Raw genomic sequence first — 18,507 nt, 5'->3', positions numbered from 1 at the left:
ATCAAATGTACCTGATACAAGGGGCATTGGCAAACACAATGTACAGTGGCTTGCGAAAGTATTCACCCCTTGGCATTTTTCCTATTTTCTTGCCTTACAACCTGGAAATAAAATAGAATAGTTGGGGGTTTGTATCATTTGATATACACAACATGCCTACCACTTTGAAGATGCAAAATATGTTTTCTTGTAAGACAAGAAATTAGACAAAAAAACAGAACTTGAGTGTGCATTACTATTCACCTCCCCAATGTCAATACTTTGTAGAGCCACCGTTTGCAGCAACTACAGCTGCAAGTCTCTTGGGGTATGTCTCTATAAGCTTGGCACATCTAGCCACTGAGATTTTTGCCCATTCTTCAAGGCAAAACTGCTCCAGCTCCTTCAAGTTGAATGGGTTCCGCTGGCGTACAGTAATCTTTAAGTCATACCACAGATTCTCAATTGGATTGAGGTCTTTGCTTTCACAAGGCCATTCCAAGACATTTAAATGTTTCCCCTTAAACCACTCGAGTGTTGCTTTAGCAGTATGCTTAGGGTCATTGTCCTGCTGGAAGGTGAACCTCGGTCCCAGTCTAAAATCTCTTGAAGACTGAAACAGGGTTTCCTCAAGGATTTCCCTGTTTTTAGCACCATCCATCATTCCTGAAATTCTGACCAGTTTCCCAGTCCCTACCGATGGAAAAAGATCCCCACAGCATGATGCTGCCACCACCATGCTTCACTATGGGGATTGTGTTCTCGGGTTGATGTTGGGTTTGCGCCAGACATAGCGTTTTTCTTGATGGTCAAAAAGGTAATTTTTAGTCATTTTACCAGAGTACCTTCCATATGTTTGGGGAGTCTCCCACATGCCTTTTGGCGAATACCAAACGTGTTTGTTTATTTTATTTCTTTAACCAGCTCGGGAGTTTTATTCCTCTGCTGGTAGCGTGACTACAGCTCAAGCTCATTACCATAACAATGCGCAAAAATTTTCCAAAAAATATTTAACCTCCACACATTAACAAGTAAAATAGCTCAAATGAAAGATAAACAAGTTGTTTATCTAGCCAGCAAGTCAGATTTCTAAAATGTTTTACGGCGAAAACATAGCACATATTTATGTCAAACCACCACCGCAGACATAGCTCATTAGCATAGCCAAGTAGGAAAAAATATGCAATCAACAAACGCAGGATTAAAAGAAATCATTTCACTAACCTTTTGAAATCTTCATCAGATGACAGTAATATAACATGTTACACAGTACATTCATTTTTTTCAATAATATGCTATATATATCCATAAATCTCTGTTTACAATGATGCATCGTTCAAAAATTGCTACCCAAATGTCCTGAGAAATGACGATAGCCCCGGCAGATAATGTCAGCTAACAAGGAATACACATCATAAACTTTGACTAAATATGCATGTTTTACATATGTATAGCAAGATACACTTCTTCTAAATGCAATTGCATTGTTACATTTAATTTTAACGTTACATTTTGCGTTCATTAGACTATAATATGGAGTCGGCGCTCCCACAGTAGCATAATGACTCCTCTATCTTGGAGTCGACAGAAACCCAAAATGAATACATTAAATATTCCCTTACCTTTGTTATTCTTCCATCAAACGACCTGTAAGGGATTATACTCACCAAATTAGCGTTCAGTTTTCAAGTCTGCGTCTTTCGGTTCTCAAAATAGCCTGATTTTGGTAAAAATGTAGTCAAAATTGAAGTGGTTGCGCACCAAAACTTCCGAAAGAATATATAATATGTCGAGTAAACTTGTCAAACTAACTTCATAATCAAGCTTTAACATGTTATAAAGGTGTACAGCAATTTTGAGAACAAACAGAAACACAAGCACTGTTCAATCGATCTTGGAAAAGAGAGAGGACTTGACCATTGCGCACAGGTTTTTTGAGTGACTGAGAGCTTACCGCGTGCTCAAACTCTCACGAGCGGGTGATTCTCACAATGAATAGTCCCATTGAAAGCTGAGATCACGCTGAACACGTGGAGACTCTTCCGGGTGCTGTGACTGTTTGGGAAGGGTGTTTGCGATGAGGTCAAAGGTGACCCAACTTTTCAGATGAGAAGAGATATTTTGGGAAAATGCAGATTTTGAGAGTTCTGCTATACATAGAGACATAATTTAAACGGTTTTAAAAGCTTTAGTGTTTTCTATTCGATAATATTTTTTATTTGCATATATTAGCAACTTTTGACAAAAATGTATCATGTTTTATATGGGTACCCAAATCCTCCAGAAGGGGCAGTAAACCGTGGTATCCTGAACAGGTTGGCTTTTTTTCTGGCCACTCTATCGTAAAGCCCAGCTCTGGAATCTGGCTTAAAGTGGTCCTGTATTTAACTAATTATCTGACTTCTGAAGGTAATTTGGCGCACCACATCTTATTTAGGGGCGTCATAGCAAAGGGGGTCAATACTTAATGCACCACTGTTCCTTTAAAAAAAAGCCTCACCAGTCTGGACTATTTTGTGTATGTCAATTACATGAAATCCAAATAATAATCAATTTAAATTACAGGTTGTAATGCAACAAAATAGGAAAAACGCCAAGGGGGATGAATACTTTTGGCAGGCACTGTAATTAACTTAATTTATGTGCCCCTAATTGCACCGTATACTTTTGTTTATCCTACAGATATTGTATGTAGTAATCATGAGCCAATGATCAGGCGTTACTGTTGGCACTGAGGCGGTTTGCCCTATTGGGAAGACCACTTTGTGCCGGTCACCCTGCACTGCTCACCCTGCACTATCAGCTCCAATATAAATAACATGAGCAAGTCTACTTCTGATAAGCTTCCCAGTAAAGCGTTAAAAACAATCAAGCAACCCAGAAAAGTGATTTAAAAACAGCTCGTATTAACATGTGCAGCCTGAGAAACAAGATCCATGAAGTCAATAACTTGCTTGTAACAGATTACATTCATGTTCTGACTATCTCTGAAACGCACTTAGATAATACCATTTGATACAGTGGTAGCAATACATGGTTATAACATGATGGTGTTGCGGTCTATATAAAGAACCACGCTCCAGTAAAGCTTAGACGATCTAATGTTAAATACTGTTGAAGCAAAAATGGCTACAGCCTCACCTAAAGCCTATTCTTGTGGGAAGCTGCGATCGACCAAGTGCAAACAGTCAGTATCAGGATAATATGTGTGAAATGCTTGATAATGTATGTGATAAGAGAAGTATATTTTCTGGGTGATTTTAAATATTGACTGGCTCATCAAGCTGCCCACTCAAAAGTGCCTGCAACCTGGTTCAAGTTGTCAGTCGACCTACCAGGGTAGTTACAAACGGCACAGGAATTAAATCAAGATGTATTGTTCACATCTTTACTAATGCTGCAGAAATTTGCTTTAAAGCAGTATCCAAATCCATAGGCTGTAGTGATCACAATATAATAGCCATATCGTGGCAAACCAAAGTTCCAAAGGCTGGGCATAGTATAGTGTGTTAGAGGTCAAACAATAAGTTTTGTAGAGATTAATATGTTGTTGATGTGAAGAAATATTTGCTGGTCTGGTGTGTAATGAGGAGCAACCAGTCACTGCATTTGACACATTTATGAAACTGCTTATTCCAGTTACTAATAAGCATGCACCCATTAATAAAATTCCTGTAAAAACTCTTAAATCCCTGTGGATTGATGAGGAATTGAAACATTATATGGTTGAGAGGACGAGGCAAAAGGTATAGCAAGTAAGTCTGGCAGCTCAACTGATTGGCAAACGTACTGCAAAATAAGAAATCATGTGACTAAATAAAAATAATTATACTATGAAACAAAGATTAATGATAGTAAAAAGCTTTGGGGCACTTTAAATGACATTTTGGGGGAAAAAAGCCAACTCTGCTACATCATTCATTGACTCAGATGGCTCATTCATCAAAGCCCACTGATATTGCCAACTACTTACTTTTTCATTTTTTTTACCTTTTATTTAACTAGGCAAGTCAGTTAAGAATTTGTTCTTATTTTCAATGATTGCCTGGCAACAGTGGGTTAACTGCCTTGTTCAGAGGCCAACCATGTCAGCTCGGGGATTCCATCTTGAAACTTTCCAGTTACTAGTCCAATGCTTTAACCAACCGCTTTAGCCTCATTGGCAAGATAAGCAGACTTAGGGATGACAGCAACAAACGCTGACGCTGCACAGCCAAGTATAATCGGACCAAATTATGAAGGACGACTTGTACTTTTGAATTCCGTAAAAACATTGTGGAAGAGGTGTTGATAGAATTTTTTTCCAATGACAAGCCACCAGGGTCTGACAATCTGGATGGAAAATTACTGAGGATATTGCCACTCCTATTTGCCACATCTTTGATTTAAGCCTACTAGAAAGTGTGTGCCCTTAGGCCTGGAAGGAAGCTAAAGTCATTCCGCTAGCAAAGAATAGTAAGGCCCCATTTACTGGCTTAAATCGTCAACCAATCAGCCTGTTACAAACCCTTAGTAAACATTAGGAAAAAATTGTTGGACCGGATACAGTGCTATTACACGGTAAACAAATTGACAACCGACTTTCAGCAAACTTATAGGGAAGGACACTCAACAAGCACAGCACTTACACGAATGACTGATGGTTGGCTGAGCGAAATTGATGACAAAATGATTGCGGGGGCCGCCTTGTTAGACTTCAGTGCAGCTTTTGACATTATCGATCATAGTTTGCTGCTTGAAAAATGTATGTTATGGCTTTACCCCCCCAGATATAATGTGGATAAAGATTTACTTGAACAGAACAGAGGGTGTTCTTTAATGGAAGCCTCTCAAACATAATCCAGGTAGTATCAGGAATTCCCCAGGGTATCTGTTTAGGCCCCTTGATTTTTGTTCAATCTTTACTAACGACATGCCACTGACTTTCAGTAAAGCCAGAGTGTCTATGTATGCAGATGACTCAACACTATACACGTCAGCTACTACAGCAACTGAAACACAAAGAGCTGCATTTAGTGTCAGAATGGGTGGCAAGGAATAAGTTGGCACTGAAATATTTCTAAAAGCGTAGTATTTGGGGCAAATCATTCACTAAACCTCAACTAAATATTGTAATAAATAATGTGGAAATTGAAATGACTAAACTGCTTGGAGTAACTCTGTATTGTAAACTGTCATGGTCAAAACATATTGATACAACAGTAGCTAAGAATGAGAAGTATGTCCATAATAAAGCAATGCTCTGCCTTGACAACACTATCAACAAGGCAGGTTCTACAGGCCCTAGTTTTGTGGCACCTTGACTACTAGTCGTGTGGTCAGGTGCCACAAAAAAGGACTTATAATATTAATAATATGCTTGTCAATCTCTCCTGGCTCAAAGTGGAGGAGAGTGACTTTTTGAGAGGTATTGACATGTTGAATGCACCGATCTGTCTGTCTGAACAACTGGCACACAGCTCGGAAACCCATGCATAGCCCACAAGATATGCCATGAGGTCTCTTCACAGTCCCCAAGTCCAGAACAGTCTATGGGAGGTGCACAGCACTACATGTAGTCATGGCTCTATGTAACTCTATTCCACATCAAGTAACTGAAGCAAGCAGTAAAATAAAGCATATTATGGAACAGAGCGGACTGTGAAGCAACACAAACATAGGCACAGATGCATGTACACACACACGCACTATTCACATGGATTTAGTACTGTAGATATGTGGTAGTAGGGGCCTGAGGGCACACAGTGTGTTGTAAAATCTGTGAATGTAATGTTGTTAAAATTGTATAAAATGCATTAATTTTTCTGCACCCCAGGAAGAGGCAGCAGTTAATGGGATCCATAATAAATGCAAATGCCAAAGCAGTCAGGGTTACGTTCTTATTGGCTCTTAATCATGTGTTCCTGTAGTGTGTGGAGGAGGACACCCCGGCTCATGAGGCAGGGCTGAGAGCCGGTGACCTCATCACCCACGTGAATGGCGAGTCGGTCCAGGGGCTTGTGCACACTGAGGTGGTGGCGCTACTGCTCAAGGTGAGACCCACTGAAAGAGGACTGTCTTAATACTCAATTGGTGTTTGCTTCTCTCTCTCCATCTCTGCTAATTATGCTACCTGTAATATTCTTGAGCCTAATGATATAGGCCTAGGTGTAAAACAGCTGAGGTGATAGACCAACGACCCTGGAATTAAAAGCAAAGTGTGGGTGAAGAGGGTTGGCTTCACAGGTTTACTCCCTCTGGATTATCAGTACAGCGTGTATTCTTGGCTATCGTTCCATGTCTGTCATTCGATTGTTAGTTAAACTTGAAAGGAATACCCATGGGTAGTGTGATGCCTAAGACCAATCTTTATTTGTAGTCATCTTCCTGTTGAGTAAAACAGGATATAATGACAAAATGAAATATATCTTTCATCTAATGGACTGGTTTTGCTATTTATCTAATCTGTCGTTTTCTCTTAACATTTTTTTTTTTTATCGAACAACTGAATCCAATGAACTGAGCAGGCTGGGCTGACATGCTTATAGCCTTGCTGGGACTTTCTAAATTATGAGTATGCATTCATAAGACTGCTGTTATTTCTATAAATATTATCTATTATTGTTACTATAATTTTTTGGGGGTCTGTTTTACATGTTATTTGGTTAGTTCTCTTAAGCACACTCAGAGATATTTATGTTACCATGGGACGGCCCATATTTCCCTCTGGCCTACGCCAATTGGCGGCCAAGGGTTTGCCTTAGGATGCAAAGGTTTGTCATGAGTCAGGAAGATGGTATGATGGTCTTGGTGACAAAAGACCTAGATATGGGGGGTTTAGTGGGTGGAATATTGGGACAATTGGAGGCTATGAGGACACTTAATCATCATGGTAAGTTTACGAACATTGGTTGTGGTAAGTATAATTGAAACTTGGTTGTCATTATGGTAAGTATAGCCGGTTATAATTGTAATGGCTTAGCAGATCATAAAAAATATTTTTATAATATCTATTGTTTACAGGAAACTCATTCTACAAGTATAGATGAGGTTGGGTATAAAAAGGACTGGGAGGGAGAAATATACTTTTGTCATGGTCAAAGGGGGCCAAATATTTGCCAAATAATGATGATCTGTGAAGAAAGAAATATATATATCTCGAGCTCACAAGCAACGAAATAATCTATTATTATGGTGGGAGATTATAATACGGTTTTAAGTACCTCAATGGATCGTAAAGGAAATCACACTGCAAACTATCACCCTCGAGCACTTAAGGAGATCAAAGATTATGGATACATTAGAAATAGTGGGTATATGGAGACTGAAAAAACCCTGACCTAGTGAGAAAAACATGGAGGCTTCATCTCAAGCTAGCTGTGTTGATGACTTCCTAGTCTCATTCTTGCTGGCATCAAAAGTAAAACATAAAATATAAGTGTTAATAGGAGACCGAATGCGATCGGACCACCATCTAATTGGCCTCCATATAACTCTTACAGAATTTCCACGAGAACGGGGATATTGAAAATTGAATCGGCCTATTGGATGGCAATTTGTTCTTAACAAAGACTAAATAATTCAGAATACTTTTTTTTTGTTGCACATCATAGGTACAGCAGATCCCCTTATTGTATGGGACACTTTTAAATGTACTTTGAGGCCATTCAATACTCATCATTAAAACAATAAGTTTAGGTGAAAAGAGATTAGATTAATTAAGGAGTGACAGTGCAGGTAGATGGTAATGGAAACTGTACTATAGAGGCACAAAATAGGTTAGAGGAAAAAGAAAAAGAAATGGAGGTACTTATTCAAGAACAATCAAGTGTAATGTATCACAAAAATAAAGCGAATTGGACTGACAATTGTGAAATGCACAACATTTTTCATACAAATGTTCTCTTAGAAGTTACAGAAATCATTACAAATTATGGAGTCATACATGATTCACCAAATGTTTTCTTTCCAGTCTCCATTTCCACTGAATGATGTTAACTGTAAGTAATTTCCCCCCCAAAATAATCATATAAAATTATCAAATTTACAAAAAGACCTGTGTGAAGCCCAACTTACAGAAGAGAAACTTTCTGAGGCAATACATCTTTTCAGTCTATAAAAACACCCCGGCTTCATGGTATATCATACCTTTTTTTTAATGTATTCAAAGATCCATTATTAGCATGTTTTAATTACTCCTATAAAAATTGCCTACTTTCAGGTACTCAAGTTCTGATTTCAATACTACTAAAACAGGACCCAGGTGGTAAGTATAAATATCCTGTCCATTTAAAAATAAAAATAAACTAGAGGCCTCTTACACCAATGTTGTGATATGAAAATCCTGGCGAAATGCATAAGCACATAGAATTTAAAGGTTTTACTAGATATTGTTCATCCTGATCAGAGTTTTTTTATTTTTTATTTTTACATGGAAGATATTTTGGAGATAATATACAATTACTTGAAACAATTGAACATTATGAAACATCCAAGATACCAGGCCTGGTCTTCGTAGCAGATTTTGAAAAGGCATTTGATTAAAGTACAAAAGTGTCTGTATGCCGATGACTTTTTTTCTTAAGTCCGCAATCTGGATCCCTGCACAGTTTCATTTGAAGAGCTTGATCACTTTTCCTAGCCTCTCTGGATTGAAATGTAATTATGACGAGTGTACCATATTATGTATTGGATCGTTGGTGTTTACACTACCTTGTAGTTTACCAATAAAATGGGTGGATGGTGAAGTAGACATACTTGGTATTCACATCGCAAAAAATATAATTGAACTTACCACAATTTCAATAGAAAGTTAGCAAAAATAGATAAGATTCTGCAACCATGGAGAGGTAAATACTTGCCTTTATGGAAAAATGACATTGATTAATACTTTGGTCCTATCACAGTTCACTTACTCCAGACTACTACCTTTTAAAAAAAATCATATGAGCAAAAAATATTTTCAATGATTTGGAATACAAAGCCAGACAAAATTAAGTGTGCCTATTTGTAAGTTTGGGGGCTAAAATGAAATATTAGCTTTAGACCTCTCACTAAAAGCTTCACTCATAAGTAATAGTTGAGAACACAAAATGGTTCTCCAGTAGAATATTAAGAAAAGCTCATACTTTGTTCAAAAATAGCTTTTTTGCCGTTATACAGATTTTTCATTTTTCATTTATTTTACCTTTATTTAACTAGGCAAGTCAGTTAAGAACAAATTCTTATTTTCAATGACGGCCTAGTGGGTTAACTGCCTGTTCAAGGGCAGAACGACATTTGTACCTTGTCAGCTCAGGGGTTTGAACTTGCAACCTTCTGGTTACTAGTCCAACGCTCTAACCACTAGGCTACCCTCCTTTCCGACTAATTGATAATGAAATGTTCATACAAAGCTGGTTACAATTTCAGTTTTATCCTCCAGAAAAGATAACATTTTTTATGGTTAAATGCAAATATACTGAGTAATAAACACTTTTAAAAAAAATTGTATTCTATTTATTATTTATATTATGAATAGAAAATGGAGGAGTTATGTCACGTTTGCAGCTATCGAAAATATATGGGAATAGCTGCTCAATCCAGATTTTACAACTAACTGATTGCAGCATTTCCACAAAAATGGAGGAGACAAGTGGAAAAGGAAGAAAGTTGGGAATTTGTTTGACTACCATATATTAAGGATACAAATTGGCGGAAAGGAATTGGCATAAACACAAATATACCAGTTTCATTTGAGGACAAAAATGTTGACCGCTTCGCTATACAGGGTGCAAAATAATGGAGAGATTGATGTACCGATTCCATGGCACATGGTTTATGAACTGGTAAAAAAACGACACTTGATTCAACAATTCGTTTTTCAATTTAGATGATTATATACAATTCTTGTGTGTGTGTGTGTGTGTGTGTGTGTGTGTGTGTGTGTGTGTGTGTGTGTGTGTATATATACACGCATGTATGTATACACTGCACAAAAAAATAAAGGGAACACTTAAAAACAATGTAACTCCAAGTTAATCACACTTCTCTGAAATCAAACTGTCCACTTAGGAAGCAACACTGACAATAAATATCACATGCTGTTGTGCAAATGGAATAGACAAAAGGTGGAAATTATAGGCATTTAGCAAGAAACTCCCAATAAAAGAGTGGTTCTGCAGGTGGTGACTACAGACCACTTCTCAGTTCCTATGCTTTTCCTGGCTGATGTTTTGGTCACTTTTTGAATGCTGGCGGTGCTTTCACTCTAGTGGTAGCATGAGATGGAGTCTACAACTCACACATGTGGCTCTGGTAGTGCAGCTCATCCAGGATGGCACATCAGTCCGAGCTGTGGCAAGAAGGTTTGCTGTGTCTCAGCGTAGTGTCCGGAGCATGGAGGTGCTACCAGGAGACAGGCCAGTACATCAGATGTGGAGGAGGCCGTAGGAGGGCAACAACCCAGCAGCAAGACCGCTACCTCCGCCTTTGTGCAAGGAGGAGCAGGAGGAGCACTGCCAGAGCCCTGCAAAATGACCTCCAGCAGGCCACAAATGTGCATGTCTGCTCAAACGGTCAGAAACAGACTCCATGAGGGTGGTAGTATGAGGGCCCGACGTCCACAGGTGGGGGTTGTGCTTACAGCCCAACACCGTGCAGGACGTTTGGCATTTGCCAGAGAACACCAAGATTGGCAAATTCGCCACTGGCGCCCTGTGCTCTTCACAGATGAAAGCAGGTTCACACTGAGCACATGTGACAGTCTGGAGACGCCGTGGAGAACGTTCTGCTGCCTGCAACATCCTCCAGCATGACCGGTTTGGCGGTGGGTCAGTCATGGTGTGGGGTGGCATTTTTTGGGGGGGGGCCGCACAGCCCTCCATGTGCTCGCCAGAGGTAGCCTGACTGCCATTAGGTACCGAGATGAGATCCTCAGACCCCTTGTGAGACCATATGCTGGTGCGGTTGGCCCTGGGTTCCTCCTAATGCAAGACCATGCTAGACCTCATGTGGCTGGAGTGTGTCAGCAGTTCCTGCAAGAGGAAGGCATTGATGCTATGGACTGGCCCGTCCGTTCCCAGACCTGAATCCAATTGAGCACATCTGGGACATCATGTCTCGCTCCATCCACCAACGCCACGTTGCACCAGAGACTGTCCAGGAGTTGGCGGATGCTTTAGTCCAGGTCTGGGAGGAGATCCCTCAGGAGACCATCCGCCACCTCATCAGGAGCATGCCCGGTGTTGTAGGGAGGTCATACAGGCACGTGGAGGCCACACACACTACTGAGCCTAATTTTGACTTGTTTTAAGGACATTACATCAAAGTTGGATCGGCCTGTAGTGTGGTTTTCCACCTTAATTTTGAGTGTGACTCCAAATCCAGACCTGCATGGGTTGATCAATTTTGTGTGATTTGTTGTCAGCACATTCAAATATGTAACGAAAAAAAGTATTTAATGAGAATATTTCATTCATTCAGATCTAGGATGTGTTATTTTAGTGTTCTCTTTATTATTTTGAGACTGTGTATATATTTTGCCACGAAGAGACAGAATGAATGTATTCTGGTATTTCCCCGTTGTAGCTTGTTTCTGGTCACAGATTCAGGAATGGTTAAAAAAATCACAACATGCACTTAAAATGTACCTTACAAATAGCAGTGTTGGGTGATTTTGGAAAGCCATAGTCAATAAAAAAAAATTGAATAATACTCGTAGGAGAAGTGTTCATCTTGAGCTCACAATCTGTGGATACTATATGTTTTTTAAGAAAGGTTAAAGAAATTCTGTATAACATTTGAAAAATATATGGCACATGGAAACCAGACGAGGGTGGTCTGTGGTGATAGGTTGGCTGGGAGTGGCTGAGGGTTGGGATTAAAGAGCTTATGTTTGGCAATGTGTTATGTGACTCCTTTATATAAAAGTACCATGTCTTTATGTAGCAGAAAAGCTTTTAAACATATTTGTCTTCCGAAGAAGACATGGCAGATGGGTTAATAAAAAAAACACTAATTTCCTTCCGTTGGTTGTTCCTTCGCTCCCTCTCTCGCTCTGGCCTTTTTTTGTTGTTGCCTTTTATCACTTGCCACCTTCCAAAATATGATCACGAAACTAGATTATACCATTATTATTTTCAATTGTCCTGTATTTGAAGACCAGTAAACCAATAGCCCTTCTATTCACAGAGTGGAAACAAGGTGACTCTGCAGACCACAGCCCTGGAGAACACCTCCATCAAGGTGGGCCCAGCCAGGAAGACCAGCAACAAGAGCAAGATGGCCCGACGCAGCAAGAAGAAGAGGAAGGACGACCAGGACAGGTAAAGAGCAGAACATTTTACAAGGCTCTCCATTATATGAGGAGCAGTTACTCCAGTCACCACGACCAATGTGTAGCACCTACAGTGAGGCGACCCATACAATGACCAATTAGATTGAAGTGCAGACTCAGCTTTCATTTGAGTGTATTTTCATCCATATTGGTAGTGGTGAACCGTTTTAGAAATGACAGCACTTTTTGTACATGGTCCTCCTCGATTTTAGGGAACCGAAGTGATGCTCACTTATGTGTATGTGTAAAGTATACTGAACAAAAATCTAAACGTAAAGTGTAGGTTTCTTGAGCTGAAATAAAAGATCCTAGAAATGTTCCAAATCTACAGAGATTATTTCTAGAAAATTGTTTGAGCATTTCTCCTTTGCCAAGATAATCTATCCACCTGTGTGGCATATCAAGAAGCTGATAAACAGCATGATCATTACACAGGTGTACTTTGTGCTCGAGAGAAAATGCCACTAAAATGTAGAGTTTGGTCACACAATGCCACAGATGTCTCAAGTTTTGAGGGAGTGAAATTGGTATGCTGACTGGAGGAATGTCCACCAGAGCTGTTGCCAGAGCTTTGAATGTTCATTTCTCTACCATAACCCACCTCCAACATCGTTTTAAAGGATTTTGCAGTATGTCCAACCGGCCTCACAATTGCCGACCACGTGTAACCACACAAACCCAGGGATTCCACATCCAGCTACTTCACATGCGATATCGTCTTAGACCAGTCACCCTGATTTTATCAATGGCATTTTAATAAACTGAGTTACTGTGACAAGATCCTGAGGCCCATTGTCGTGTCATTCATCCGCCGCCATCACTTAATGTTTCAGCATGATAATACACAGCACCATGTTGCAAGGATCTGTATAGAATTCCTGGAAGCTGAAAATGTTTCAGTTCTGCCATGGCCTTCATACTCATCAAACGTGTCACCCGTCGAGCATGTTTGGGATGCTCTGGATCGACAGCATGTTGCACTTCCTGACAATATCCAGCAGCTTCGCACAGCCATTGAAGAGTGGGACAACATTCCACAGGCCACAATCAACAGCCTGACTAACTCTATGCGAAGGACATGTGTGACACTGCATGAGGCAAGATGTGATCACACAAGATACTGACTGGTTTTCTGATCCACGCCACTACTTTATTATTATTATTTTTTATAAAGTTATCTGTGATCAACTGATGCATTTCTGTATTCCCAGTCATGTGAAATCTGTCTTAGGGCCTAATGCATTTATTTAAATGAGCTAATTTACTTCTATGAACTGTAACTCAGTAAAGTCTTAAGAATTGTTGTGTGGCTTACATTTGTTGTTCAGTGTAGTATTTGGACCCTAATTCCTGGTACACATTCACTACATCAAGCATGTGACTACAAAGTTGTTGGATGCATTTGCAGTTTATTTTGGTTGTATTCCAGATGTGCCCAAAGGAAAGGAATTGTAAATAATGCATTGGGTCATTTTGGAGCAACTTCTATTGTATATAAGAACAAGGAAAAATATAGAATTCTGTGCCGCCTAATGCTAATATTGCTGTCTTTTATAGCCACAGAATTTGGTGTCACATGAAAAGGATTGCTGAAAATATCCACTTAAATTGAATCTCATTTCTCTCCTGCAGTAGACGACGTAGCGTCTTGAGGAAGATGGCCAAGCACACCCCTCCTCCCATGCAGAGCAGTCGCAGTTTCTCCTCCGGCTTCCAGCATTCAGTATCCTCCAGTGACAGCTTGTCTGGCTCCCCCACCCAGAGCCTCTCGCCTGGGCCCAGCACACCCTGCCCCTCCCCTGCCCCCGACCAGTCTGGAGGTGAGTAGCTAGCCTCTATTGGATGGAAACTGTGGTTCGATAGTCGGCCATTTTGTGATGTACATATTTTAAATGTAATAAGGTGGGTGTGTGACCATGTTTCAACCGTTATGATATACCAAGTCAATTGGTATTGAAATAGAAGATACCTGGGTTATGTAAAAGCTCTTGGTTTTCATGGTACATAATCATACAAAAATGCAGGCAAAAGTTGATTCTCATTATTATCAAACCATTTAACATCATGACAGCGAGAATGCTTTCTTTGTCACTGAAGAAATCAAAGGCTTATCTACAGCATGTTCTATCTCTTCTCAGACTCCAACTCCCCCCAGAGCTCCTCTCCCTGCTCCAGCTCTCCCAACTCCCCTGTCCCCCAGGCCCGTCCCAGCTCCCTCCAGGTCCTAGGCCGCTACACCAAGGCAGGCCGCTGCAAGTCCACCAGCAGCATCCCCCCCTCCCCGCTGGCCTGTATCCCCCCTCCGCAGCCCCTTTCCTCCCAGTGCTCTCCGTCCTCCCTCCCTGGCCTGTCCAAGGGCCTCCACGGCAAGACCCTGTCCCCTCCCACCGTTGCCCGCCACTCTGTCCGCCCGCGCAGCGCCGAGCCGCCCCGCTCTCCCCTCCTCAAGAGGGTGCAGTCGGCTGAGAAGCTCTCCGGGGCGTACCACGGTGACAAGAAGGGCTACGCCACCCGCCGACACACCATGGAGGTACCTCTGTCGGAGGGGGAGGGGCTAGAGGACCTGGATACGGCCAGAGGGTTTGTCTGTGTGGGGGAACAACATGGTCGCCAGGGCCTGTATCTGGGCGGTCAGAGAATCCACAGGGAGTCGACAAGCAGCGACCACCGCAGTGACCACTGCTCCAAGGAGTTGGTGATGAGGAAACTGGCCCTGTCCGAGAGGAGGGACTCCTTTAAGAAGCAGAAGGCGGTGCAGGAGGTGAGTTTTGACGACGCGAATGAGGAGCCAAGAGCCACCCTCCCCGTCAGGCAGCCGCGGTTTAAGGCATCGTGGATTAACTTGGCTCAGTCCGACTGGAGCCTGGAGGCTGCGGGGAGAGGAGCACAGGGTACAGCAGCACAGAAATCCAAACCAAAAGAGAGGGAGGGGTTTTAGCCTAGCGTTGCTCCAAAAAGGTGAAAGGTAGAGTCTTTCTCAAGACAGCAAGACTCTAGACTAAGGTTACATACCCTCTTATCGACTACTGTACAGTATTTGAAGGGCTTGCATGTTTATCCGCAAGTATATATTCAAGTTGTGCCAATCGAGGCAACCGGAGGGAGAGAAGAACGAAAATAAAGTTGTTACATGGTCGAGTTAACGTTACAGTATGCATCCTACCACACTAAACAAACTTGAGTGCCAAAATTGGTTTACATCCTATTTTTGGTTTCCCCCTCCTTCACCCTTTGGTTTTTAGGTTCACTGTAGCACCTGTAACATGTTTGTACTTTGTAAATATGTTTTTTTTTTTACTGAAATAACCTATTCATGACTAATGTTCATTTGTTTTTATTTCAGGGCTGAATATGACGTCATGTATTATTGGCCCTATTTGTGTAAATCGCACAAATTAGGTGCAGCCATTCTGTTGTGTGAATTGATAGGGACTTGAGGAAACTAAATTAAGAACAAATGTTTTAGATGTGGTTTCTAGATGGAGACAGAGGATGAAGCAATTTCTTTGTCCATTATCTCTTTAATTTTAAGTTGGTTAACATTTAGTATTCCAAAAGTGTTTAATTTCTTAGAAAATGGCTGCTGATTTGTCTGATCAAATATGGCCTTTCAAACATATGTTGAATGTTTATATACTTACTGTGTCCAAGCCCTTTTTAATTCAGTGCTGTCTTTTAACACATCAGAACAATGTGTTTGGTAATGATTTGTAGTCACTATCTGGACTGGATCCAAGAGAATCAGGGAAAGTGTGTCACGTTTTAAAAGACCTTGGCACAAGTATGAAAGTTATCTACATTCGGTATGCTTTGAAATGGTGCCCCCATGCCAAAGTGTGGATTTCTCATAGGAACCCTTCTAAAAAATAAAAACAAGAGGTAGTGTACATAAGAGGCTTTAGGAATGGTGCCCTGCTGCCATGCCCAGTCAATCATCCAGTGAAATCATCAAATGGATTCCACCAATTCTCTCATTGGTTTAAATCACAAAATGATTGACAAAATAAATTAAGCTAAGTTCTGCCTTTACTACCTTTTTGATACTAGATTGTTGGCGATCCTGCAATGCCGTACTTACCTGCTTGTTGAAGCAAGCTACCCTACAATCTAATTTAGCAGGAGAGCGTTTGTACAGGTTATGCATTTCCTCTTAACGCAGTTCTCGTTATTTTTCAGAACCCTGGTTTAAGAATCGTACAGTGTATGTAGGAACTGGCTCTCTTTGCGGTTTTTAACCATGTTATATAAATGTTTACATTTTTTGGGGTCAAGTGTACTGTATTTGAAGTTTTTCCATCTGCTGTTAAATTATTACAACGAATGACGGTAAATGGCAGGATTCCAACAGAAGCCCTGAGGGACAAATTGAAATGTTTTTTGTGTGTGTATATTTTGACATGGAAGCAGTCTTGTTGTATTGCTGATTCGCCTATGCTATTCACACACACCGTAACTAATCTAAACGGCAGTTGGCAATGATTAAAAAGTTACTGGGGGGCAGCAGACTTTATAGAATGACAGTGGTTTGGTGAGAGATTTGACGATGGTTTTGCTCTGAACTTTGTATACTGTCATTGGCACATTGTTTTCTTCTGCAACTATGGAATTAACAGCCAAAATGCTTCCACTCTCGCTTATTTCAAATAAGCTGTAATATCAGGATGAACTGTCATAATCTGTCAGATGTTAGGAACACGTGTTTCACGGTGGGAATATTGACAAGAGTTAAAATAATAATTTAGCACCAACTAATACTTGAACAACTGGAACGAGATAGGATAGCGCAAGGTCAAATCTAAAACTTATCTACTTGTTTTATTACCCAACATTCAAGTACTAATTAAGTAAACAAACATGTTTCTTGAGGATATAATCAAATAAGTAATTCAATTCACAATGGATTTCCCGGATCTGTTGTTGGAAATACTGCATCTTGCTACGGTGTAATCATACTAGACATTTTTCCTGAATAACTACATGTTAAATTTGTCAGATGTTTCCATGGTCTAGCTTGCTCGAGAATGTCTTCTTACAGTATGGCTAAGCTGACCACGATTGTGAACATAACCATTCTGCATTTCTACACTGTTCAATGTTACACAAAAAAAACACTGGCACCCAAATTTGTTTGTGTACATTAAGTCACTGAATTGTTTTCATTTTTTTTCTCCATTTTCTTTTCCAATTCGACTTCAATAACACTTAAGAATAAAGGGGGTAAAGTATGAGGTGCACACGGTATACAACCAGCTGATGATACTTTTTCACATTTTTCCTGATACTGTATATGGAAAAGGGGACATCTGTAATGTTGATTTCGTCACACTGTGGTCAATTGTAATTCATATTGTTTTGTTCTGTCTTTTACCTTGGTGGCCCTCGAACAACTTCATTTCATATTTCTCAAACTGGTTTCTGGTGAAAGTTGGTGTGAAATCCATTGCTTTATACGCTCTAACAGCATTTTGAAATAAATTAATGGCAGAAGACTAATATGAAGTGGACAATTTATTTTGGGACTTATGAACTACAATTTTGATAAACACATTCACAACACTAACTACTCAAGGCTCATTGTGATCAATGCATATTTTTCCATTCAAAACAATGATATACAGTGGTGGGAACAAGTATTTGATACACTGCCGATTTCGCAGGTTTTCCTACACAAAGCATGTACAGGTCTAATTTTTATCATAGGTACCGGTACACTTCAACTGTGAGAGATGGAATCTAAAACAAAAATCCAGAAAATCACACTATGATTTTTAAGTAATTAATTTGTATTTTATTGCATGACATAAGTATTTGATCAACCAACCAGTAAGAATTGTGGCTCTCACAGACCTGTTAGTTTTTCTTTAAGAATCCCTCCTGTTCTCCACTCGTTACCTGTATAAAAGACACCTGTCCACACACTCAATCAAACAGACTCCAACCTCTCCACAATGGCCAAGACCAGAGAGCTGTGTAAGGACATCAGGGTTAAATTGCAGACCTGCACAAGGGTAGGATGGGCTACAAGACAATTGGCAAGCAGCTTGGTGAGAAGGCAACAACTGTTGGCGCAATTATTAGAAAATGGAAGAAGTTCAAGATGACAGTCAATCACCCTCTGTCTGGGGCTCCATGCAAGATCTCCCCTAGTGGGGCATCAATGATCATGAGGAAGGTGAGGGATCAGCCCAGAACTACACGGCAGGACCTGGTCAATGACCTGAAGAGAGCTGGGT

At 40.4% G+C, this 18,507-nt stretch overlaps 1 protein-coding gene across 3 annotated transcripts in view; it reads left to right on the top strand.

Moving 5' to 3' along the window:
* LOC118402288 (microtubule-associated serine/threonine-protein kinase 3-like) overlaps positions 1 to 17,767 on the top strand; it is a 58,616-nt gene extending 40,849 nt beyond the window's left edge. For all 3 annotated transcript variants that reach the window (XM_035800359.2, XM_035800358.2, XM_035800360.2), the window contains 4 exons: positions 5,889 to 6,011; positions 12,130 to 12,263; positions 13,907 to 14,094; positions 14,413 to 17,767. In XM_035800359.2, the coding sequence (XP_035656252.1) occupies positions 5,889 to 6,011; positions 12,130 to 12,263; positions 13,907 to 14,094; positions 14,413 to 15,212 (1,245 nt within the window). In that variant the 3' untranslated portion in view covers positions 15,213 to 17,767. The remainder of the gene's footprint in view (positions 1 to 5,888; positions 6,012 to 12,129; positions 12,264 to 13,906; positions 14,095 to 14,412) is intronic.
* Positions 17,768 to 18,507: the final 740 nt, after the last annotated feature.

Source organism: Oncorhynchus keta, chromosome 23 (genome assembly GCF_023373465.1).
Source record: "Oncorhynchus keta strain PuntledgeMale-10-30-2019 chromosome 23, Oket_V2, whole genome shotgun sequence".
Lineage (NCBI taxonomy): Eukaryota > Metazoa > Chordata > Actinopteri > Salmoniformes > Salmonidae > Oncorhynchus > Oncorhynchus keta.
The sequence above is the reverse complement of the archived record's forward strand: the minus strand, read 5'-3'. Positions and strand labels throughout refer to the sequence as shown.